The 25,737-nt window shown below is 47.2% G+C and overlaps 2 protein-coding genes across 2 annotated transcripts; one reads left to right on the top strand and one right to left on the bottom strand.

Moving 5' to 3' along the window:
* On the top strand, positions 1-12,143 carry CLEC5A (C-type lectin domain containing 5A). The gene is made up of 5 exons (XM_075557759.1): positions 1-79; positions 1,233-1,292; positions 4,304-4,440; positions 7,551-7,657; positions 11,357-12,143. The coding sequence occupies exons 1-5, from the start codon at positions 1-3 to the stop codon at positions 11,469-11,471; spliced, it is 498 nt and encodes a 165-aa protein (XP_075413874.1). The 3' UTR covers positions 11,472-12,143.
* Positions 12,144-23,883: 11,740 nt separating this feature from the next.
* LOC142456221 (olfactory receptor 9A4-like) lies at positions 23,884-24,828 on the bottom strand. Its single transcript, XM_075557414.1, has one exon. The coding sequence runs from the start codon at positions 24,826-24,828 to the stop codon at positions 23,884-23,886; it is 945 nt and encodes a 314-aa protein (XP_075413529.1).
* Between the last annotated feature and the right edge of the window lie 909 nt (positions 24,829-25,737).

Genomic DNA, 25,737 nt, shown 5'->3' with positions numbered 1-25,737 from the left:
ATGAACTGGCACATGATCATCTCGGGGCTGATCGTGGTGGTCCTGAAAGTCGTTGGAATGACTTTCTTCCTACTGTACTGTGAGTATTAGAGCAACCTCTCTCCCCAGCCCTCATGTAGTCTTTTTCTCTGACTCTGATCACAGGCATGGTCAAGCGTAAAGGTCAATTACTCCAGTCTTTTCACCTGAAAGTGGCTGACAATGTCCCTCTCCCTCCCTCCCTCTCCCTCCTCTGCCTTGGGGATAAAGAATTGACCAGTGACTCGTGCTTGGGACCTGACACAAAGTGTGTGCTCTGAGAAAATGAGCCAGAGATTCCTGGCCAAATCACTCAGCGACGATGGTCAGTGTTGATAAATTTTGAAAATGCAATTCAAGTTTAGCCTGAATATGGCTGTGGTCACTGCTGCATTGTAAGGAGATAGAATTTAACCGAGAGAAAGAGGTCTGTGTGCATAGACGTTAATTCAGTCAAATGCTTAGAAGCAGAGGCCACTGGTCACAGGGCTTTCTGGCGAGTGCAGCGAGCCGACTCTTCCGCAACCCAGAGCAGTAGAGAAAGGACATTTGGCTGTTCTTGTTGCTGGTGGTATTCGATGCCGTCAAGTCAGCGCTGACCCCGAGCAACCCTGTTTATAAGAGAACGAACACCACCTGGTCCTGGGCCATCTTCACCATTGCTCTCACACTGGTGCCCATCCTTGCAGCCCTGTGTCCGTCCATCTTGCCCAAGGATCTTCCTCTTTTTACACTGCCGTGCTTTACCGAGCAAGATGCCCCTCTCCAGAGACGGCTCTCCTGATAGCATGTCCCAAGGTGAAGGCATGCCATCCTTGCTTCTCAGGCACACTCCGGCTGTCCTTCCTCCGAGACGGATCTGTTTGGTCTTTTGGTGGCCCGCCGCACTTTCAGTGTTCTTCACCAGCACCGTGCCAACTGCACCGATTCCTCAGACTTCCTGGTTTAATGCCCAGGGTTTGCCTGCACGTCAGGAAGTAGGGTTAGGAGACAGTCCTGGGGTGAGGGATGCCATCCTTGAGATGCAAACAGAGGGTGACTCTCCTGTCGCCTCAGGGAGCAGGAAAGGACAGGAGCCCGTGAACACCTGCACAGCAAGCCTGGCACGCTCACCAGCCTGAGCCGAGGAACTCAGTGCTTCACATTAGCTCCCTTCTTGCCATGCCCGTCACGTAGTCAGATGCCAGCTGGCCAACTGCTGGTTCTCTTTGCAGTCCCGCAGATCTTTGGCCACGGCAGCGAGCACATCATCCCCACAGAGAGCTACGGAACAGGTAAAGCATGCGACTCGACCCTCTCCACCCTCTACTTCTTGTGCACTTTACAAATGAGTATTTCTGCTCTATGGCCTGGGCACCATTTTCAAAGTCTCCTTTCCCAAGAATTTCTGGTTTTCCTCAAAGCATCCAAAAAGATTTTCTAATTAATCCCCTTCCTTTTGTAGATGTGGGAGCCACGGCCAAACTGGATGATGTTTCTGGGCCCCAATTTTCCTCCTGGGCATGGGGATTTGGGTGTGATCTTTGCCAGGTGATTGTGAAGGAACTTTATACACTCTAAAGTGTTGTCATCCTATAAAGAATTGTCGTAAAGAAGACTAAAAACAAACAAACTACACACACACCCAAACCTACCCAACTTCCCAGTGAGCCTGCCTAACAGAACAGAGCTGGCCCATAGGGTTTCCAGAGCTCCACTCTTTCTGGAAGCAGCCGGGCTCATCCTTCTCCTGAGGAGCCGCTGGGCGGGGGGTGGGGAGTGGGTGGGTGGGGGTTGAATCACTGACCGGCAGGTGAGCCGTGGGTTGCTTAACCCACTGTGCTACCAGGCTTCCTAACCCAGCTTTGTTGATGGGTCAACTCTTCCTCACGGTGACCCTGCCTTACAGAGCAGAGTTGCTCTGGTGTGTTTCCAAAGCTGTCCATCTGAATGGGCTCAGCATGCCTCATCTTTCTCCTGCAGGGTGGCGGGTGGACTTATGGGACTGGGTGGTTAGCAGCTGAGCACTTGGTGGCTGGGCCACCAGGGATTCGTCCCCAAAGAGAACAGCCTACGAAACCCTCTGGCACAGTTCCACTCTGCTGTACATGTCACAGTGAGTAAGAGCCCACCTGGAGGCCCACAGCAATGACCACTTTTACCAAAGACAGCACATCTCTCTCCCAAGGTGCCCCTGGGTGATCTTGAACCAGCACCCTCTGAGCTAACGGCCACGCACTTCACTGACATGCCACCAGGGCTCCTCAAGCAGCGGTAGAAGAAAAGTGAAAATGGGAAGTGTCTGTTTGCTAACCATCACCTGTCAAGCATAAGGCACCACTCCAGAAGTGATGGCTGAAAGACAGGCGTGAGCACCTCTGATCCTGCTAGATGTACCCCTCCCTGTTTCCAGAAAACTTTCCCTCAATGACCTCCCTCGAGTCCTCTTGAAACACTGATTACTGTAGATCCTTGAGAAGAAGGATCGTTTTCTTCTTGCTCAACTGGGCCAACAGCTAACTGTTGGGTGGCTAAGCACAGGTTGAGTAGTTCAAGTCCAGCAGTCACTTATTGAGAGGAAACATGAGACTGTCTGCTCCAGCAGTCATTTATTGAGAGAAAAATGAGGCTGTCTGCTCCCCTAGAAGGGGACAGTCTCAGAACCCCTAAGAAGCAGTTAGCCCTGTCTGAGAGGGTCAATGTGAGTGAGAACCGACCGGGTGGAGTGGATATTAACTGAGGCATTTAGCAGAGTGAATCATATGCAGGCAGTAACTCCAAAAACCCACTGGGCTTATGAGCAATTAAAACCCCAAGCAATCTCTTATGAAAATGAGGTGAGGGACACATTGCAAAGGGTCTCGGAACAGGGCACTGAAGGCTAATTGGTTTATCAACACAGTTTTAAGTGACTACATAGACTAGCTAAAGTACATGCAGTGGGCAGCCGACGGGGTCACTGAGGATGGGCTTGACCGGTTTGTAACGCTGCTACAGCTGCCTAAGCAGAGAGCCCTCCTGTGAAGATTGAAACAGGTACATGGGCCCTTTCCAGCCACCGCATCCCTAGGTGGTACCGATGGCTAAAGTCTTGACTGCTAACCAAAAGGCTCCAGGTTCTAATCCATCCAGAGGTATCTTCTAAGACCTGGAGATGCACTTCTGAAAAGCCAGCCCCTGGAAGCCTTCGGGAGCACAGTTCGACTCTGGTGCCCGTGGGGTCACCAGGAGAGAGCCGACTTAGGAACTGTTCACCTGGCCCCTTGACTTTCTGTCCGCCCTGGTCCTGACACCTGTCCTGGAACCACACCGCAGTCCTTAGAGCTGATGGATGCAGAGAAGAGAAGAGCCCTTGGCCTGCTAGGAATAGGGATATCCCCATCGAGGCAGGGACCCCAGACAAGGACATAGTGATTCTCAGGGGGCGAGGACTCCAGTAATCGAGAGGAGGACAGTGTCAAAGGAAATGCATTCCGGTGGAAACCGGAGGGCTGGCCCCAGCGCCCCGTTCTGCCATTGTGCTCGGTTTCCTCTGCGGTGCTTTGCTTTTGTCCTCAGCACTTCATACCGACTGCCGAGCCTCGAAGAGGTGGGAAAATTGACCCTGGGGGGTGGCACTGAGCGGTAGACGTTAGATGGGAGGTTCAGAGAAGGAAAACATTTGAAGAATTCTAGCACCCAGTGGCCAGGTGCCCAGAATTCGCTCTTGTGCAGAGCTAGCCACAGGGCAGCCAGGAGAGGCTGGCACTGCGCCCCTCATGCAGCCCGGCTACCTCGCATTTTGTCTCTCTTCGCAGTCCCACAGATGTTTACGGGCCACTCTGCATCCACAGGAAGTTACGGAGCAGGTAGTGTGCTGAATCCTTAGACTTTCCCACAGAATGGTTTTTGCCCAAAGGGGTCACTGGCCTTTAAACCCATTCCAGTTACAGACTGGAAAACTGGGGCCAGTTGGGTCAGAAACGCCTGAGCCTCAGTGTTCCTCCTTGGGAAAGGTTCCGATGGGTGTCAGGAGCCTGTGGGTGTCCGTGGTGCACCTGGCAGTTCAAACCTGCCCCAGTGGTTCTATGGAAGAAATACGTGGTCATCTGTCCCCATGAAGGTCACAGCCTCAGAACGCCCCCTCCCCCCAGAACTTCTCTGTGGGCAAGTTCGTCCCTTGGGATCACTATGAAATAGACTGGGTTCAAGGTCATCCAACAACCATAGTTGTAAAGAAGCTAAGGTCTCATGGCCTCGGGACTCCGTTCCAAGGTTCCACCTCAACCATCAACTTCCCCTCCTCTCTCTCCGTGGATGTGCACAGTTTGCCCCACAGGGTGGAGCCTGCATCAAGGAAGATGTTTCTTCTTGTCCTCCTCGGAACTACCCTGGAACAGAAGCAAGAGCAATTGTGAAGCGGAGGGAGCCACTCTGGCAATTGTCAACACCCCAGAGAAGCTGGTGAGAGCACGACAGGACGTGGGGGCGGGAGGGAGTGCAGCCCACCCTGCACTGGTACCATGGGGGCTGGGGGGATGGTAAGGCAGGAGGGCAATGAGAGGGGTGACGCTGAAGTAAGAGAATAGGGAGGGATCATTGATGCTCCTCATTCTGAGCCTGAAATGAAGACTCGCCTCAGTGGAGTGGAGTATGTTTCTTGGGTCCAGCTGAGCGATAGAAAATAGCACTCTGTGGCCTTTCCCATCAGGCACAGTGTGGACTGGTGTCCTTGTGTGGCCAATGTCACACAGCTAGTAAGTGACAGACATGGCGTTCTATACAGGTGCCTCGTCTCCAAAATATACTCTTAACCAAGCTTGCTTACAATCACCTCTCCTCCAAATTCCAAGCATTTTCTGAGTGCCAGGCGCTGTATTAGATATTCAGAAATGGCGATGAGCACTGGACAGGGAGAAGATGCCTCCTTCTGCTCACCATCTGAGTTTGGGTACAACCCAGTCCTCTCACTGGCGTGGTCCACCTCCTGTACTCCCACGCTTGCCCCGGGAAGAGCTGGTCACGCTGACTCTCAAGTCTACTGCCCAGCTCGGCCTTCTCTAGCTCACACGGCACACCAAGTTCCACCCTGGTGTTTCAAAAGCCCCACAAACTCACCACGCTCCACACGGAGCTCGCGATGTCTTGCCCCCACGGCTCCTCTATCGTCCTCTCAGTCCTGGAGATTGCCATGTCACTCGGGGCTGATGCTCCGTTTCAGATACTCATTGCTTCCTGACCCTTCATCTGCTCCCTGGCTCCTCGATTGAGTCCTACCCAAGTCCTAGCCTCTCTGACCCCACAGCCATTAGTTCCACTGGCAAGCAGATCGTTTGAGAACTACCTCCCTGCCTGCCTGCTCTCCACAGAACTCACGTGACATGCCTCTGAGGAACTAAAATGTCAGCCCGACTCTCCAGATTACTGGCCAGTTCTCCCGGCGCATACAGGCACATCAACTTTGCATTCTCCCTCCTCTGCCTTCTCTCCGGGCTGGTCTCTCAGCACACTTCCAGATTGCCACTGCACTTACCACACTGAACTCCCTGCAGGGCTCCAAACACCCCACGTTGCTCTCCACAGGTGGCTTGCCAACTCTCCTCTTCGAGGAAGTTCAATCCCAACCCACACTATCCCGACCATTCACGTGCTTAACAGCTGTTTCTAGAGATGCTGTCAAGTATAACCCATGGTTCTGCTAGAAAGCCCAAGTCCCCCTAGGAAGACCACTCCCACGATGTGCCTATGTCAGACACTTCTTACCACTGTACCCGGGATGCCTCACCATGCCGGTGAACCACCCCACTGGCTTTGGGAAGTTGTACACCTCTTCCCAGAAACAGTACACACACATATTGATCTCAATCCTATTGCTGGGGCTTTCTAAATGACCTTGGAAAGAGTTACAGTCTCTCTCATCAGACAGTGGCAAGGAGCCAGAGAACTTCTTAAAGGGCCACGGAGAGAGCATGGTAAACTGAGTCTCGTTCCCTACAGTCTCTATCCCAGCTACTTCGCCCTATCATTTCGGCTCAAATGCAGCCATGGACAAATACATAAACAAATACCGTGTTCCAATGAAACTTCATTTACAAAACCAGGACGCCATCTGGATTCGTCCCCTCCTGAGATCACAATGACTTGAAACAGAAGCAGGTACATTTCGGACTGCACACACACACTCCCCAGCCCGGCCCAGCTCCATTCCTTACACATAACAGACACTCCACAAAATTCGCTACTTGAGTAAATTCAGTCATTTTTTAAAAAGTAACCAGGTAGGCTACTTCGGAGAAGGGCACTCTGGGAAAAGACACTGCAGGGATGAGGAGTAAGCCTTAGGTGCCCACTGGTTGTGGGAGGGGACAAGGAAGTGAACTCACAGACTCCTGGCATGGTGATGATCTGAGGTCTGTTTGTTTAGTCCACAAACGTAGATGTATCATTTAGCAAATACCCAGTCAATGCTTGATTGCGTCTCCTCGGGTCTCCTGCTTTTAAATCCCCCAGTGGCGTGTCCTTACTGGGTACTCATGGAACAGGACACGCTCTACTATTGCTGGAGCCATCTCTTTTAGAAGGTAGAAGACACGGTGATGGAAACAATCCTATGCAGAAAACACATGTCATTTAACCGATAATTGAAAAGCCTGTTCCCAATGACACCATGACCCTCCCCTTTCTTCTTAAAGTGTGGTCCTCTGAGGGCAGCAGGGGCACCTGGAATTTCTTAAATGCGCAGGTGGACCTCATTGGATTGACTGATAGCTCCTCCCTCTATTGTGTGTCACGAAGATTGCGGGCTCTAGAAACAGAAGGGCCGGGTCACGGCTGTGCTGAGCATGTGCACGATGCCATTTTCCCAACAGTGTGTGCTCGCTCTGTGTTTGCGTCACATCTTAGTCATTCTCAGAGTATTGCAAACTTCGTCATCACGCCATTGCTCGTGTCACAGACTACAGTATCGTGTGCCCCTGCCTGTGATGCGCACTGGAAAGCCAAAGCATTCGCCCACCTCCACTGATTGTGTTACCCCCACTATTTATTGCAGTGGTCTGGAACCGAGCCGCCTTGTCCCTGAGGTCGGCCCGCAGAAGTTCTTAGTCCCCACACCAGACCTAGTGAACCAGAAGCCCAGGAGGCTGTGTCTTAGCAAATCGTAGTCCTGTCCGACCTCTGGAGGTGGAGGGTCTCTTCTTGGGGTGGGACTGAGTTCCAGGGGCCAGCCAGCCCCAGCCCTGCCAGCCTTCTGAGTCCCAGAATAAGATGTACTCACGGGTCTGTTGGCGCAAAGTGGGCAGCTGTAACAGCTTGCTGTCAAGCCTCGGGCTTTCTGTTGCTAATTTTAATATCTGGGAGCTCTGGTGGCATCATGGACTGTGCACTGAGCTGCTAATTGCAAGGTCAGTGGTTCGAATCCACCAGTTGCTCCTTGGGAGAAAGATGAGGCTGTCGACTTGTGTCAAGATTTAAAATCTGAGAACCCCAAAGAGACAGTTTGTCTCAGTCTTATAGGGTCACTATGAGCTGGCATCGACTGGATGGCAGTGAGCTTGTTTTGATTTTGCTTTCAGACGTTTCTGAGGAACATAGCTAGCGCTGAGCAGCACTTCATCGGCTTAACGTACCGACCCGAGGAGAAAAAGTGGAGATGGATCAACAACTCCAAATTCAATGGCAAGTATGTGAACATCCCCATCATTCCCTGGGGTCCTCTGCCTGCCCCGTTTGTTGACCGGACCAGAGGCTCGGGCATCTGTCCTATAAGACAACACTGGGAGGTGGCTTCCTGTTCTGTGCCCCTCTTTTCTTCCATCCTAATTTCTGTAGTGTGCTAGACCTGCTGTCCCCAAATAGCCAAATACCACAGAAAGGACAGAAATGCATTTCCTCACAGCTCAGGGTGTACGCTCTAGGGGAAGGTCCTTCTTAACATTTTTTCAACTATTGTAGCTGCCAGGAGCCCTGGTGGTGTAGTGGCTATGAGTTAGGCTGTGATCCCTATGGTCAGCAGTTCAAAACCACCAACTGCTCCTCAAGAGGAAGACATAGCTTTCGATTCCCATAACAAGTTACAATCTTGGTTTTGGGTTGTTGTTGTTGTTGTTTTGCCATAACTTACACATCCAATGAATTTATTCACCTAAAACAGATTATGTATAGTTTATTATGGATTCAGGGGGCTGGTAGGGTGGAGGAGGGAGAGGATGAAGGGGAGCTGATATCAAGGAGTTCAAGAGTAAAGAAAATGGATTGTAAATGATGATAGCAACAATAGTACAACTATGCCTGATCTGATGGAACTATGATTATAATAATATCTGTAAGAGCCTCCAATAAAATATTCAAAAATTTTTCAACCAATAAAAATTTTTAAATAAAGTAATATACATGTATATATGTAAAAGAGAGAGAGAGAGAGAGAGTTGCAGTCTCAGAAACCCACAGGGGCAGTTCGACCCTGTCCTATAGAGTCACTATGCATCAGCATCAACTCGATGGCAGTGCGTGTTCTTTATGAGTAGCTACCAGCAACCCGCAGCATTCTTGTGCTGCTCAGTACCCCTGCCTGACTTCACAGGCTGTCTCCCCTTATGTGTGTCCATGTCCCTTATTCATAAAACCACTGAGAATGGATTCATTCAGACCCCACTGGACCCCTACATGACACAACACAACAAAGGGGGAGGTCGTTTCTGAACAGGACCTCATCCACAGGGTCAGAGGTCAGGACTTCAATGTCATTTTCGAGGAGGAACTAATTCAATTCATAACAAACCATCTATTTCCAGAGACACAACATTGGCAAATACTTTGTAACAGAACAAATATCAACTCTTCAAAAGCACGAGAAGAGAATCCACAGAGTGAAACATTTCGTCCCGCTCAGGATCCACCCACATCCCATTTGGTGGCTCTCTCTCGCGGTCATAGATCTCACTCGATTGCTATGCAACTACAGATTTCCTCAGATGCGGCTTGAGGAGCTTTTCCATAACTGAAAGCTGTGAGCACTCACTCTCCCATGAATCATCCCAGAGTGGGAGGAGAACACGGCATACCTAGTGCACAGATGGGAATATGGAGCCAGACAGAGAGCAAGTGAGCTCGCCAACCTGGAACCGGGCCTCCCCAAATTCCAAAAACAAGCGCACCGCCACCAAGTTGAAGAAAACTCATAGTGACCCTATAGTATAGTATTGAAATGTCCCTGTGAGTTTCTGAGACTAACGCTTCATGGAAGTAGAAATCCCCGTCCTTCTCCTGCAGAGCAGCTGGTGCTTCTAAGTCCTGACCTTGCGGTGAGCAGCCCAATGCAGAACCATTGTGTCACCAGCGCTCCTGGTCCTCCCCGAAGAGGGCAGGAGCTGAGCTTTTACCTGTGTCTTGTAAAGGCCAGGTACCCTAGTAAGCATTCTGTACGTGTTATTTCCTGAAGAATTCATCACATACTATTTCTTTTTTTATTAATAAATCTTTTTATTGGGGCTCATACAACTCTTATCACAATCCATACATACATCAATTGAGCAAAGCACCCTTATACATTCGTTGCACTCGTCATTCTCAAAATTCACCTTCCACTTGGGTTCCTGGAATCAACTCGGTTTCCCTTTTTTTCCCCTCCCCCACCTCCCCCTTCCCCCCAGCCCCTTAATAGTTTATAAATAATTATTTTATCTTATCTTACACTGCCCGGCATCTCCCCACCTTCCCATTGCCCATCTCCCAGAGAGGAGGTTACACATAGATCTCCAAGATCGGGTCTCCCTTTCTACACCCCCTTCCCTACTGGTGCTGCCACTCCTACCACTGGTGTTGAGGGGTTCGTCCGTCCTAGATTCCCTGTGTTTCCAGATCCCTACTGCACCGCTGTACATCCTCTGGTAATAACCAGGTCTGCAAGGTAGAATTTGGGTCATGATAATTTGGAGGGGAGGAAGCATTCAGGAACTAGAGGAAGGTTTTGAGTTTCATTGTTGCTACACTGAGGCCTGAGTGACTCATCTCCTCCCCACTACCCCTCTGCAAGGATGTCCAGCTGTCTACAGATGGGCTTTGGGTCCCCATCACGCACTCCCCCTCATTCACAGTGATATATTCCCACCACCAGCCACCCCCGCCTTTGTTGTTTGAGACCTGGTTTCCTCTGCCCTTCACGATAACCCATGTTGGTGTGCTGCTTCTGTGTGGACTTTGTTGCTTCTGGGCTAGATGGCCGCTTGTTTGCTTTCAAGCCTTTAAGACCCCAGACGCTATATCTTTTTGATAGCCGGGCACCATCAGCTTTCTTCACCACATTTGCTTATATACACATCTATCTTCAGTGATCATGTCGGGAAGGTGGGTATCATGCAATGACCGTTTAGCAGGGCAAGGTGCTATTGACATACTATTTCTTTAAGGGCTCTTATTCCTTATTTGACAGATGGTTAGACAGAGGGCTGGAGAGGGTCGGTAATGTGCTGAATACCCCCAAAATGGGAGGTGGTAGAGGCACAATGTGATTCGATACTCACTCTTGGCTTTTCCATGAAACACTCTTGTCAGACTGTGAGGGACTGAATAGCAGACAGTGGAAGAACATCGTCAAGAGATGCCAGAGTCAGCTGGTCCCTCGGGGAAGAGTAGGGCTCTCTTTCCTGTGCTTTCCATCCTTCTGCCATGCTCAAGTACGTACTCAAGTATCTAGGACATTGTTCTGAGGAGAAAAAAAAAAGGACACCCATGAGAGGTTCTTACCAAACACAAGAGTGAATGTCATGGATCAATTTGTTATACGCCCCTCCAAATATGTGTGTGCTTGACTCGGCCATGATTCCCAACATTGTACGCTTAATCTCCATTCTGTGTGCAGTGGTGCATGTCCTATAAACACAAGGTCCTGGTGCTGAGAACATCCTAGACTCTTGCTGATCTCCTATGGCTGCTGGGCCCAAAGATGTTCACAGGAGACTTTCCTCTGGAGCCAATAGAGGGGGAGTCCACCTGTAGAACTGGCGCCCTGAATTTGGTCTTTTAGCCACATGAACAGTGTGAGAATTAACTTCTCCTTTTGAAAGCCTCCCACGTGGTAAGGTATTTCTATTACAGCATCATTCAATTACTAGGATGGTGAGTTAATCCCAGACTCTGAATTCATAGAAGCTCATGGGAAGGACGAGGACCGCAGGGGAGTCTAAAGAGAAAAGGAAGGTGGGTTCTAAGGAGGAACTCAGAGACATGAGCTGAGACTCCTCACGCTGGAGCCAGTGGGACCTTAACACACTTTCTTTCTCACTAGCATCACCAACTACTCGCAGAATTTCAACTGTGTGACCATAGGCTTGACCAACACACTGGAGCTAGTGGGACCTTAACACACTTTCTTTCTCACTAGTGTCACCAACTACTCGCAGAATTTCAACTGTGTGACCATAGGCTTGACCAACACATTCGATGCTGCGTTGTGTGACATCAAGTACCGCTGGATCTGCGAGAAGAGCGCCAAGTGACCACCGTCCCTTCGGTCTCTGATGAGATCACCAGATACACTGGGGAGGCTGCGGAAAGAGCACTTACAACTGGAGCAGGAAATACAGAGCTTCCAAGCACTCCGTCAGCCATCCACAGGCTACTTGAGGAGATCCCTAGTGGATCCCAGGGCTCGCACGCCACTCTACAAATACACTCGCATGCACACACCTGAGGCAAACTCCCCATTCTCAGCCAGCGTCCCTAAGACCCCTGCCTGTGAGATTCTTCCTTGTGGTCCATTGTAGATACTCATAAGTCATCTGGCCAATGACCCCTTCGTCAGTATGTCTACTGGTAGATGTCCTTGCTTGATGTCAGGGATGAAATTTGGGGCTCCGCTTCAGAGGCTGGGTGGTAGTCGTCTCAGGAAAAGGGTCCATTTCATGGAGAGGACTCACCTCGTGTGACATGGAGTCCGTTTCTATAGAACTTGGCATTTCTGATTAACCAGCAGCGGTGAGTCTGTGGCCAGGGTTAGCTTTATCTTTAAACACGTGCCCACGCTACCATGGAAAACTGAAGACTGTTCTGGCATGAAGGTCCTTTGAAGAATTTTATGAGTGGAAGAGGATAAACTAAGCTTGACCCCATCCCTGGTCCCAAGAAACACACCACCGACCCCCATTCCCATGGGCCCCCGAATGGAATGGCAGAGGCCTTTGCTGTCAGCAGTAAGGTCAGGCCTGGGGGAGGACACCTAGAACAGAGCCTGCATCAGGCAGGAGAGTGCTCAGGTCTCAGAAGAGAGAGATGAAGCCAGGTGGTTGAGCAAACTGGCTCTCTCTTCTTCAACAAAGCCCGAACGGGTCTCTTGAGCTGAGCAGTTTTCTCGATCTGACCTGACCCTCCAATATAGCATAAATGCCTCCTTTGCGGCCAGATTTTGGATATGTAGGTTCCCTTCCATGATGGCCTGACCATATAGCATTGGGTGTGTTTTAAGAATTTGGGAGCGGCTTTGAGCCCCACCATACAGTCCTCTCCATAGTCATAGAGATCTCCCGCTGACAGTGTCCATCTACTGACACTGAGGTCTCCGCCTGCACTAACTGGGGACCCAATGCCCAGTCTTGCCACACTGACCTGAGAGGAAACATTGGGTGGAGCAAGGAGAAACATACAGTAGAGAGAGGGAACTAGATGCCATGTGGAGGAGGGAATGGGGAGCTTCCCTGACCATCCTGGGGGAAACAGGAGGAAGGAAGATAGGTTCTCCACACTGGCAACATGGCCTCCACTCCCTTCTCCTCAGTGTGTGGAAAGGAGGCACTAGACCTCCTCCTGATGCATCTAGTGGAGTGAACATCAAACCATCGTGAAAAACCATCTAAAGCCAATGAGAAGAAATAGTCGCCTACACAGAGCTGTTTGCCCTTTGTGATGGACGGACACAGTGGCATCAACAATGGGTGCCAACACAGTAACAATTCTGAGGATGGCAAAGGACAGGGCAATGTGTCCCTTTCTTGTACATGGTGTTGCTGGGGGTCAAGGTCAACTCAAGCGCACCCAACAGCAGCATTTCCTGTACAAGAGGTCTCAAGAATTTTCTTTGAAAATGGAATGAAGAAGCAAGGGAATGGTCCCACAAACTTTTTGAAGCCCTTCAGCTATTACATTAAATTCCAGCAAGTTTTACTTGGATGGGCACACAAAGCTCTGTCCCTGTGTGTCTGAATTTCATAGTTATGGCTCCATCAGCACAGCTCACAATTTGAAAGGGGGTAAAAAGGATCATATGCCAGGTGCACAGCTTGATTTAAGGAAGTTTCTGGGAATCGTATGTGTCTGGGGGAAGTGGAGGACTCTAAGAATTAGAATATTAGTGGGTGCAGAGACAGGACTTCTCTGACTGGATCAACAAGGGGCAGGGACGGCAGGGGACGAAGGAGAAGCTGAGTCTGTGGTAAGAAACAGAGCAAACAGGATTCCAACCAATGCACGCCCAGGAGTCAGATCCCCGGGCAGGAAGTGCGGTCCTTCTGCTTCACAAAGGGAGAACTAGGACTGCCACACTTCCTGTTTCATGACAGAATCATTGCAGACTTTCAGTTGGTAAATCCGGATGTTTTAGATGTCAGTGATTTCCCAAGTACATACTCCAAGGTTCCCCTTCCACACAAGGTTCATGACTTGGGGGAAACCTGGGGCCCTTAGAAGAGTTGGTCAATATGGCCTTTGTCACACAGCAGTGGTGTAGCTGATTCGAATCCTAATTTGCTGCTCATGTGCTTTGTGGGTCTGGACCGAGGGCTGCCTTACCCTATGTGAGTCTTGGTTTCTTTATCATAAAATGCACACCTCAACGAAAGGGTGTGGATTAAGAAAGACACACACACACACCATACCTCAGGGGCAATACACAATAAGGGAAACACCTTGGGAAATTTAAAGTTGAGACGGTCACCCTAAAAGTGGCTGTGCGTTGTGCTGGGAGCTGAATTTAGACAAGCCACTTACTCTTCCACAGGCTTCCTTCATCATTTACAATATGGGACTAGAACTCTAAGTCCAGGTGGGGTGTCTCAAAAATTCTACTGCTCCAGCTCACAGACACCTTCCTCTCACCCACAACTGGTCCCATGTGTGAGCAACTGGTTCCATGATGCCAGTCGTTGGCTACTGCCTTCAGAAGTTGGTAGGTGATCCCAGGATTCAAGACTGAAAACAGTAGTTGTAGGTCCTATGTTTTACTTTGAGCCAAAACCAGTGCATGCCGAGCCCCTGTGTGCCAGATGAGAGCCGTGCTCCACAGGGTTTCCAACCACTGGCTTTCCAGAAGTAGATCACCCGTTCTTAGATCTGGGGCAACTCTGAGGGGGCTCCAATCTTCAGCCTTTTGAATAGTAGCTGAGAGCGTTAACCCTTACATTACCCAGGGCCTCCTTGGTAATAAGCAGCTCTCGCACATTCGTGTTCTCTGGGGATCTTTGTATTGTGAGTTAGCCCGCTTCACTGCTTGTGTCCCTCTCAGCACGGACTGCACAGTGCAGTAATATTCCCAGCTTCCCTCCCCTCGGCTTTCCCCTTCCATAGACTGGAATTCGGGATTCAGTAACACCATGACCCACCACCACCACCAGACTATCTTCACTGCCACCTGGTGTACCTGGGGGAGCATGTATCTGAGTATCTCTCAAGCCACCGCTCTTGATCTCTGGCCTCCCTTCTCCTCTCCTAGGCTCCCCTCCCCTCTTCTCTCTAAATTTCAAAGAATTGAAATAAGCATAATCTTTCATTCATGAAGCACTCCCACCACCAGAATACGTATGGGTGCTGCTGTCAGGTACCTTCAAGTGGGGTCTGAGTCATCGCATCCCTGGGTGCAAAAGAACATGCATGTCACATATACTCGAGTATATACGGCCTACTCAAGAAAACCATGTTCTCTTTTATGTATTTGTTCTGTTGTTTACTTCATTATTAAAATGTAAAACACATCACGAAAACACCCAATATGGAAACAAATTTTTTCTCTTTATTTTTTCTTTTTAATAATTTTATTAGGGGCTCATACAACTCTTATCACAATCCATACATATATCAATTATGTTAAGTATTTTGTACATTCATTGTCTTCATCATTCTAAAAGCATTTTCTCTCCACTTAAGCCCCTGGCATCAGCTCCTCATTTTCCACCTCCTTCACCTTTCCCCCCTCCCACATGAACCCTTGATAATTTATAAATTATTATTTTGTCATATCTTGCACTGTCAAACGTCTCCCTTCACCCCCTTTTCTGTTGTCCATCCCCCAGGGAGGAGGTTATAAGTGGATCCTTGTAATCAGTCCCCCCTTTCTACCCCACCCTCCCTCCATCCTCCCAGTATCGCCACTCACACCACGGGTGCTGGAGGGATCATCTGCCCTGGATTCCCTGTGGGAAACATATTTTTACAATAACTTATTTACCTGTATGATCTTCTCCTAGACTCAGTTCAAGTAGCCCCAATCGGAACCCTGTGTTCACCATACAATTGCTTTTCTTTTTATTCCTCTCTACCTCACTTTTTGTGTCTGTATCGTTTTTATCTTTACAGAAGGGTATTTTTCTATAAAGATCCTCTGAGGACCTTCTTTTTCCACTTCATATTAAAAGATGCATCGATGTGATGGAGACTCGATCATTGTGATCAGTGTCATATGCCATCCTGGGAATAAGTCATGACTCTTCCTGGTGATGATCCACTGGGTTACTGTGAGTCTTTGCTACCATGAAAAGTGCCACCACAAGCATTCCTCTGGAGTTCATAGGCAGGAGGGACAGGGAACAGGACTAGAAGACATCTTGTGTCCCTGGCTGGTAAAGGTTGATTACTGATACGTATCTGATGCCCTAAAGTCCGCCTCAGCTTCTGCTCCCACAGAGTCAAACCTATGGTACCAGCGCTGCACCTTTCTTCTGAAGCTCAATTCCTTCCAAACCAAAAGACTCTTTGTCAGGAGTTGTTGCCGACTCGCAGAGATCCTATAAGACAGAGTGGAACTTCCTTACAGGGTGTCCAAGGTTTAAGCCATTTAGAGAAGGAGACTGGTGCATCTTTCCCCTGTGAAGCGACCAACCTTTCAGTTAACGACTGGGTTGCTTAAGCACTGTGCCACCAGGTGCTATTCAGTTCTTCCTAGACCTTGGGAATCACAGAGCAATCAAGACACGGTTGCATGTCAAAGGGACTCACCTCCCACCGGGCCACCCAGGATCTTTACTGCCACCTGACCAGGGAGGTGTCCAGGTCCAGAATCCCATCCTGGCCATCTGTTTTCTAGGTCCTCTCCAGAACAGAGTCTCAGGTAAGGGCTATGTGCAGGTAGTCTGAAGGATCAGACTGACGTTGGAAAGAGTACAACATGGAAAGTCAGGTGTGGGAGTATGCCCACTATGGAGAGAGAGCTTTGAAAGGAGATATTTGTATATGTGAATTTACATTTGCTGAAAATATATACAGTAAAATGGTGGAGGATACAGGGGAAGATGTTATGAAGGCATGTTGAACACAGTCAAACACCTTGAAATGAGTCTATAGCTTTAGAGGATGGGGACCAAAGCCTCAGGGATACCAAGCTCGATCGGCATGACGTAGTTCGCAAAGACACCGTTCTATATCCTACATTGGCGAGCAGCATCTTGGGTCTTCAAAGCTCAGGAGCAGCCATCTAAGTTGGCGAATGTCCATCCAAGGTGTACCTATTGGTCTTTCCCTGTCCGGAGGACAGAAGGGTCTAGAAAATGAAAGACAACAGAGACTGTTAGACCAGTAGACCGGTGGCCCATACAATGGACATCAGCCTCTGTAACTCTGAGAACAAGGGCACAGCTACTACTGGCTGCCACAGCACATTATAAAGTCCTGGGTGGGGTGGGAGAAAAATGTGAAACAAAACACAAAATTATTATTTTTTTTAAAAGATCAGGTTTCCAGGACTGATAGAGATTAGCAGAACCAAAACTGCAACCCTAAGTGTCCGTTCAGGTCTGGAGACTCATCCTCTTGGCTGTGTTCAGCCAAACAGTAGACAAGTCTCTACAGAGACTAATAACACTATGGAGGCAGGCACATCTTAGAACCATCAAACATATGAGATCAAAGGGGCAGTAATCACCCAACAACCAAGTTCAGAAGGGCTAAGAAAGAAGGAAACACAAGGAATTTGGATAAGTGATATTACATTGTGGGGATTGGAATCAATGACATGAAACAAGATGCGCATGAATTGTTGGATGGAAAACTGATCAGTTCTATAAACCTTCACACATGCCTAGTGGGACTTAATCAAGGGCAATGTAGTAGCAAGGAATTACTAAATCTGAATGAAGGTTGAATATGATGGTGGGAGAATAGGAAAATAAAAGGAAATAGAGGAAAGAACCAGGAGGCAAAGGACATTTATAGAGATCTAAATACAGGCATGTATATATGTAAATATATTTATATATAACAAGAGGGGAATAGATCTATGTACTTATATCTATATGTTAAGAATTAAGATTGCAGATGGACATTGGGCCTTGACTCAAGTACTCCCTCAACATAAGAACATTTTGTTCTAATAATCACCATTCTGTGATGCTCACCTTCCCAACACAATCTCTGAAGACAAAATGATTGCATAAACAAATGTGGTGAAGAAAGCTGATGGTGTCTGGCTATCCAAAGATATAGCATCTGGGGTATTAAAGGCTTGACGATAAACAAGAGGCCATCTAGCTGAGAAGCAACAAAGTCCACATGGAAGAAGCACCCCAGCCTGTGTCATCATGATGTGTTGATGGGATCAGGTATCACTCATCTAAGACCCAGAACAAAATCATACTCGATGTGAAAGGAGGGGGGCGGCATTGAGTAGAGACCCAAAGCCCATCTCTGGACACCTGGAAAACCCCTTATGGATGGGTCACAGAGAAATGATGAGCCAGTCAGGGTGCGGTATAGCACCAATGAAACACACAACTTTCTTCTAGTTCTTTAATGATTCCTACCCTCCCACTATCATGACCTCAGTTGTACCTTACAAATTGGATTAGACCAGAGCATGCACACTGCTACAGATAAGAGCCCGAAACACAGGGAATCCAGGACAGATAACCCCCTCAGGGCCAACAATGAGAATAGAGACACCAGGAGGATTAGGGAAGGGTGGGGGGGAGGGGGAATAAATCATAAGGATCAACATATAACCCCCTTCCATGGGGACAAACAATGGAAAGTGGGTGAAGGGCAACAGAGGACGATATAAGATATGAAAATAATAATCTATAACTTATCAAAAGTACAGAAGGGAGGGAGGGTGAGGGGGAGGGAATGGGAAAAATGAGGAGCTTATATCAAGGGATCAAGAAGAAAGAAAATGTTTTGAAAATGATAATGTTCACAAAGTGCAAATGTGCTTGACACAATGGATGAATGTATGAATTGTTACAAGAGATGTAAGAGCCCCCAATAAAAGTATTTAATAATAACCTTCACACAATTCACAAATAAGATATATATATATATTACAAATTTCTTATTTTCCCCAGATAGTATGACTTCTACATTGGAAATCTATGAAAAATGACTGAACTATTACAATTTATACAATTTTGCAAGATATGGATCAAAATAAACAATGTTCAAATAAATGGTAATCATCAATTATAAAATAGAATAGAAAAATTACCATTCATAATAGCAATAAAAACTACAAGACCAGCAAGCATAAATAAGACAGAAGAAATGGACAATATTTAGGAAAGACATTACAAACTGACTTTTTAAAAGGTTTAAATAAAGCGACAGTTACAATTTCATAGGAAGAATACCTCAGTATAACAAAAATGTGTGTTCTTGCCAAAGTTGTCAGTGAAATCTATGAAACTCCAACGAAGGTTCCAAATCCATTTGTTCAAAACTTGAGATCTGGGTTCTAAAATTACACGAAAGAATCAATAGTTGGAAGGAAGGTGGGCAGAAAGGGGGAACCGATTACAAGTATCTACATATAACCCCCTCCCTGGGGGATGGTCAGCAGAAAAGTGGGCAATGGGAGACATTGAACAGTGTAAGACATGAAAAAATAATAATTTATAAATTATCAAGGGTCCATGGGGGAAAGGGAAAAATGAGGAGCTGATACCAGGGGCTCAAGTAGAAAGCAAATGTTTTGAGAATGATGATGGCCACAAATGTACAAATGTGCTTGATACATGGATGGATGGATGGATTGTGATAAGAGTTGTATAAGCCCCCAATAAAATGATTTTTTTAATCTATAGTTGAGTTTAACCAAGATAATTCTTAAGAACAAAATGGGGGGATATCTGTAAATAAAACAGATATTCCTGGATTATTAAAAGAGGTGGGAGTCAGTACATTTCATGAGACATATCTTTGTATGGGCAATGTATACACATGGTTTAAATGATAAAAAGAATATTTAAAGGTGTTTATTTGTGTTATTGCCTTTGCAAAGGCATTCAACTATGTGGAGCGTAACAAATTATGGCTGACATTTCTAAGAACGGGAATTCCAGAATACTTAACACTGTGCTACTGCAGAATCTGTACACAGCCCAAAGGCAGTTGCTAGAAAAAAAGTAAGGGGATACTTCGTGGCTTAAAACCAGGAATGGCATGCATCAAGGTCGTATGCCTTCACAAAACAGTCAATATGTAGGCTGAGCAAACAAATTGAGAAATTGAAAGATTGTGGCATCGAGATAAGAGGAAAAGTCATGAACAACCTGTGATATTCAGATGACACCATCTTGCTTGCTGAAAGTGAAGAGGATTTTAAGCACTTGTTGATGAAGATCAAAGAATATGGCCTTCAGTATGGATTACACGTCAATATAAACAAACATGCAGGTGAAACAACAGGCATTGTGACGATATAAAAGGCTGAAGTTGCCAAAAATTTCATTTTACTTGGAATCTATGATCAATGCTCAGGGGAGCCGCCATCCAGAAATTAAGTCACTTTGTTACATTGGGCAAGTCTGCCACATACGGGCTCTTGTCCCTTGAGAACTCAGGTGTGCCGGGCCCAGCCATGGTATTTTCAAGCACCTCATATGAATGTGAAAGGTGGGAAAGAGGAAGGCTGCATGGAGAAGAAGGATTCATTTGAATGATGGTGCTGGCATGAGCCCTGAGGATATGCCATGCGCTGCCAGAAGAACAAGCCAATCTGTCTGTGAAGGACAGTCAGGTTGCTCCTTAGAACAAGCATGGTGAGAATTTCCTTATGTAGTTTGGACATGTTACCAGGAGAGATCAGTCCCTGGATAAGGCCGTCATGCTTGGTAAAGGAGAGTGGGAGGCCAGGTTGACTAGAGAAGCAACTTCAGTGACACTCACGTACGTGTTAGAAAGAGCTTTATGTCAACAACTAAATATACATCGAGAAAACATCCCAGCCCAGACCAAGTCAAGTCCATAAGCCTGCACTAGTCCATAAGTCCCTCTTCAGACTCACAGAGCCGCATGCAAGAATGCAGAAAGATCATATGCCGGTGGGTGCAAAGTCCTGTGGACCCAATCATGGGGCTCTGGCAGCAATCAAGGTGTGCCAGCAGGAAGGTAAAGGCAGAGAGAAAGGGAGGTTCCCAGGACCCTGCTCATGAGAAGGCCACGCCCACAAGGAGGCATCATCAGGCTGTGACCTGATTGACAAGCTAGACTCCACCCCTACACTTTTATATATCTTCAAATTGACGTGAAATTATGTAACTGCCACGGAGGGACTCAGCAAATAAACTTGTTTTAAAAGGAAGACCAGTGGCTGCAATAATGGGCTAAAACATAACAACTGTGAGGCTGTAGCAGGACATTCTCTTTGTTGTTCATTGGGTTTCCCATGACCTGGAGCCTAATGACAATTAACCATCAAAGTCCTTCCCCCTCCCCCACTCCATCTTCCCACCTCTCACGACCACACACTGACAATTAACTGGCTTCCTGTTACTCTCCAGAAGCAAGCATGAATCCGTACTCAGTCTTATCTCTTTCTTACATAAAAGGTGCCCTGCGAAACTTAGTGTCTTGCATTTTGCTTTTCTCCCTCAACGCTAAAACTTGGTAATTTTTCTGAGTAATCGAGATACTTTTATGTATTAATTGTGAGTTAGGGAAAGGTTTATTGAGCAATTCATAGGTTTAGCATTCTTCAGTGTACACACATTCTGATCCCTTCAACGTACCATCATTTATCTCACTTCCTCCCAGTGTTTCCTGTTTCTTTTCCTCCTTTCCTAACCTCTTGTCCTTAACTGAACACTGCCCCTTATTGTAAATGGTTGATTATTCTAACAAGGGGGTGAGTTACACTTCAGACCTGAAAGAAAACTAACAGCCATAGACTTGGAGTTCCCCCAGTCTCTGTCCAACAGATAAGCTTGATTCTGCTCCGTATTTGTTTCTCCCATTTATTCTAATGTGATCCCCTTCAGAGCAGCTGGTAGTGGTAGTGGGGCACCATCTAGTTTTTCTGGTTTCAGGTTTGTGGAAGCTGATGTGCCCATGTGTCTTTTGATTTTGTCACTTATTTCCTCCAGCTGGTAAAGGACTGAAGACCTCTCCTAACCATTATAAAATTTCTCCACTTTTTAAACAAATGCATACCATCTCGTTGTATGAATGAAATATGCTTCGTTTAACCAAGTATAAATGGAGATTCCATTGCATTGTCAATGTTTTCCCCCTACAAAGTGCTGCTTTTGGCATAAGAAATGAATCCACTTACTGGAGACAAATTATGGCTGATCATGGGGAGGGAAGAGGTCAGACAATTCCGACCAGGAAACATTGGGGCAGTGCTTTGAAAGCGGGATAATAATGTGGTAAATTTGAGGGGTTATCAGAGGTGAGGTAAAGGGGGAACCCAGAATCAAAGCTGGGAACTAGAAGCAAAGCAAAAGAGAGACTCATGAGTCCAGAAAGAAAATGGGCAGGAGAGGTGGTGAACAAAGGGAACAAGGAGGTGGCCAAGGCCAATATGGTGTTTCAGACTGTGGGACAGGCAGGAAGCATAGCATCCCCCTCAACTCAGGGACATCACGGTCAGCTCTCCCCTGTCCACTCAGTTTCTGGCACAGCAGCTTCACAGCCCACGTTGGTTCTGGGATGGCAGCAGTAGAACCAGCTGAGACCAGTGTGTCTCTCACCAAAGCATTTCTTCCATCCCATGTAGGTGCTGTGGCAACAGGACCTGGGGTCAAAAAATCCAGAAATATGTTAAAGCATGAGACATAGGCCAGGAGAGGCACAGGAGGGTCATATAACCAGAGCTCATGAGGCCAGGGGAAATGTGTGGGAAGATGACCCAAGAATCTAAGTCCAGTGGCCACTGACTACTGCAGTCAAAGAAGGTCTAAATATCACTCACGTTTTTTTGTATTTAATACCTAAATGTTTTATTGTGAGATGCCGTTTTCATATTTGGTAAAGAAGACACCGATAAGCATGACGGCAACCCTCAGTGAGATGGATTGATACAATAAGAGAACCGATGGATTCAAATACAGCAATGATCATAAATAAGGTACGATACCAGGCAACACTTCATGGTGCAGTGCAATGTTTGCATGCATTTGGAGGAAAGTCGATAACAAATAATTCTGAAATTTATTATCGCTTGAGAAGAGTACATAAACTGTTTGGAGAACATAAAATGTACACACAAACATACACATAAATGAAGGTATCAAACGATATTGTTTCTAGGGCTCTAGTTCACATATAAATGGGTTCATTCCAAACAAAATATGTGTAAACAAGGTCTCTGGGATCCTGGAAGGTCTGCAGGACAAGGTCTCTGGGTAACACACTTGTCTTAGTCTCATTGTGGTGCCTTCAACAGAAGGTCTAATCACAACAGTGGTTTCTTGGGGTATCTGCTGGGCCAGTTCCATTCAAGGCAGAGTTCGACTCAGGAGATGGTGCAGATTGTCCCCAGGGAGCCCAACGGGGTGACTTCAGTGGGTTGTCTTGAATGACAGGTCAATCAAGAGGGGGTCTCATGAAGAATTTCAAGAGATTTGAACACGGCCAGGGAGTTTCACCGAGGAACTTTGCTTCCCCGACAGAAGTGCGCCTGCGCATTCTTCATCAGCACCAAGCGCTGTCCTCGGAGAACTGCACGAGGAAACTTTGCCCAACAACCCCAAGACGGGATCTTTCCCCTTGCGCTGATTTCAGTCCTCAGAACTCAAGGAGCATTTAAAGAAGCACAAGGACAGTCCCTCGAGACGTCTGCACTGCTGTAATCGAGGGTCCAGAATCAACCTTCACACAAGGGTCCCACCCCAAACCAAACGCACTGCCGCCGAGTCCATTCCAACCCATAGCAACCCTGTACAGGGTTTCCAGGTGTTCACTAGCGCAGACAGCCTCCTCCTTCTCCCACGGAGCAGCAGCGAGGTTTGAACCATGCAGTGAGCAACCCAAAGCCGAAACCACAGCACCACGAAGCTCATTGGAGAGAAAATATGTTCAGAGCTGTGTTGACCCAGATGGGAGATATGTGGAGAAATTGCATCTTCACGCTGAAATATTCTTGTTTAATAGCAGTTCTTATGAGTCTACAGCAATATTTAAGGCTTATTCTTCTATATATATTCATGCATCTAATAATGATAATAAAATAAGAAGAAGAAAGCAGGCCTTTCTACAGCAAAATAACAAAGGCCATGAGTGGTAGAACCTTAGCTAGCATCGACTCCATGACAGAGGGCGGAGTTTGGTGCACTACCTCTGGAGTATTACTCTGCATTTTCCCTTTGCCGTAGTTCCATCATCCTCAGGAACACAGACTCTTACAACAATGAAGCGCAAGATGACAAGTAAAGAATTCCCAGAATGTTCTACAATGCACAATCACTATTGCCTTCATAAAACTGCCCTAGGGAAGGGCTACTTGTGGATGAGGTGGCAGCAGCGTTTCACGCCATCCCGCAGGGCTTCTATGACTTTGTCATTCCGGAGGGTGAAGATGAAAGGGTTGAGGAAGGGGGTCACCACAGTAACCATCAGGGAAACGGTCCTGTTGTACTCAGCCGCCTGCGTTTGGTTGGGCTTCACGTAGAGAAAGAAGCAGCTTCCATAGCCAATGATGACAAAGGTGAAGTGGGAGGCGCAGGTGGAGAAGGCTTTCCTGCGACCGGAGGCTGAAGGGATCTTGAGGACAGTGGTGATGATGTAGGTGTAGGAGATGATTGTCGGAATCAACGAGCCAGCGATGATGACAATGGCCATTAAAAAGAGGACAAATTCAGTGAACTGGGTGTTGTCACAGGACAGTTTGAGCAATTGTCCTCGGTCACAGAAAAAATTATTCACCACATTGGATTTGCAGTAGGTGAAATGGAAGGTGGCGTAGACGGGCCAGATTTCAGAAAAGAACCCAAATACCCACGATCCAATCACCACCCAGTTGCAGGTTTGACTGTTCATGATGATGCCGTACCTCAGAGGGTTACACACAGCCACGTAGCGGTCCACAGCCATCGCTCCTACTAGCAAAAACTCTGAGGTCCCCAGAGAGAGGTTCAAGAAGAGCTGGGCCACACAGACACTCAGAGATAATCTCAGCATCCCAGGAAGCAGCAGCCCCCAGAGCATCACAGGGACAATAATGGATGTGATCAGGATCTCCAGCACAGAGAGGTGGCTGAGGAAGAAGTACATGGGAGACTGCAGACGCTTATCAACACACACAATAGTGATGATTACAGAGTTTCCCATTAGCGTCACTGAGTAGAGGAACAAGAAGGTGGCAAATAGGCTGTAGCGTAGCTGGCGGGAGCCAGGGAAGCCAACGAGATAAAATTCAGTGGCACTAGAGTAGTTCCCCAACATTGTGCGTGCACTCTGGCTTCCTGTAAAACCTGGAAAGTAGAGGAGAGAGAACACTGATAGTGATCTGAAAGGACTAAAGGTATGTCCAGGTTAAGGAAATTCTCCCCTCCTGCTCCCAAGGTCCATACATAACCCACCATTCTGCGTCCAAGTTTGAGGCTCGGTGCTTGATGAGTAGTCTGTATAATACACAAAGATAACAAATCTAACAAGGTGCAAAAAGAAGAATCTTTCCAGTGCACTGGCATAGAATACAAGCTATTTTGAAAGTCACCAGATTTCACTGTTCTTATGTTTGTTCTTATATGCAAGGGGGTACCCCCACTCAAAAAAAGGAGAAAAGGCCTTCACATTATGCACTTTTCCCACCAGGCAAGCATCAAGAAACTCACTCTGAGTCAGTGCACCCACTGACATCGACTGGGAAGTTTCTCTCTGGTCACAGTTCATTTGTAAAAGCAGTTTTGCTCAAACCTCATTTTCTTGTGATGGCCAATTTAAGAGAACAGTGTGTGTCTGTGAAATTTTTTCTCTGCTCAGGAGATATGCCACAGAAACTGTTGTGATGTTGAACACAGATTACAAGGACAGTGCTATGGGAAAAACTCAAGTGTACAAGTGCTTTGCTTGTTTCAAAAAAAGATGAAATGTTGATTGACGACAAACCTCGTTTTGGAAGTCCAGCAACTTCCCAATTGGAAAAAAATATCGACTCACAGTGCATTTGAAGTTCATTCCATCAGGTCAGAGTGTTAAAAAAGCTTTCTATTTAGAGGTTCTGAAAAGGTTGCGTAACAGCGTATGACAAAAAAGGCCTGATTTGTGACAGATGGGACTGGTTTTCCCACGACAACAATGCACCTGCTCACGCAGCCAGCTCAATAAGCCAGTTTCTGACAAAAAAGAGCA

This window comes from Tenrec ecaudatus, chromosome 9 (assembly GCF_050624435.1).
Source record: "Tenrec ecaudatus isolate mTenEca1 chromosome 9, mTenEca1.hap1, whole genome shotgun sequence".
Lineage (NCBI taxonomy): Eukaryota > Metazoa > Chordata > Mammalia > Afrosoricida > Tenrecidae > Tenrec > Tenrec ecaudatus.
Note: the sequence above shows the minus strand (reverse complement) of the source record. Positions and strands in the feature narration are given on the sequence as shown.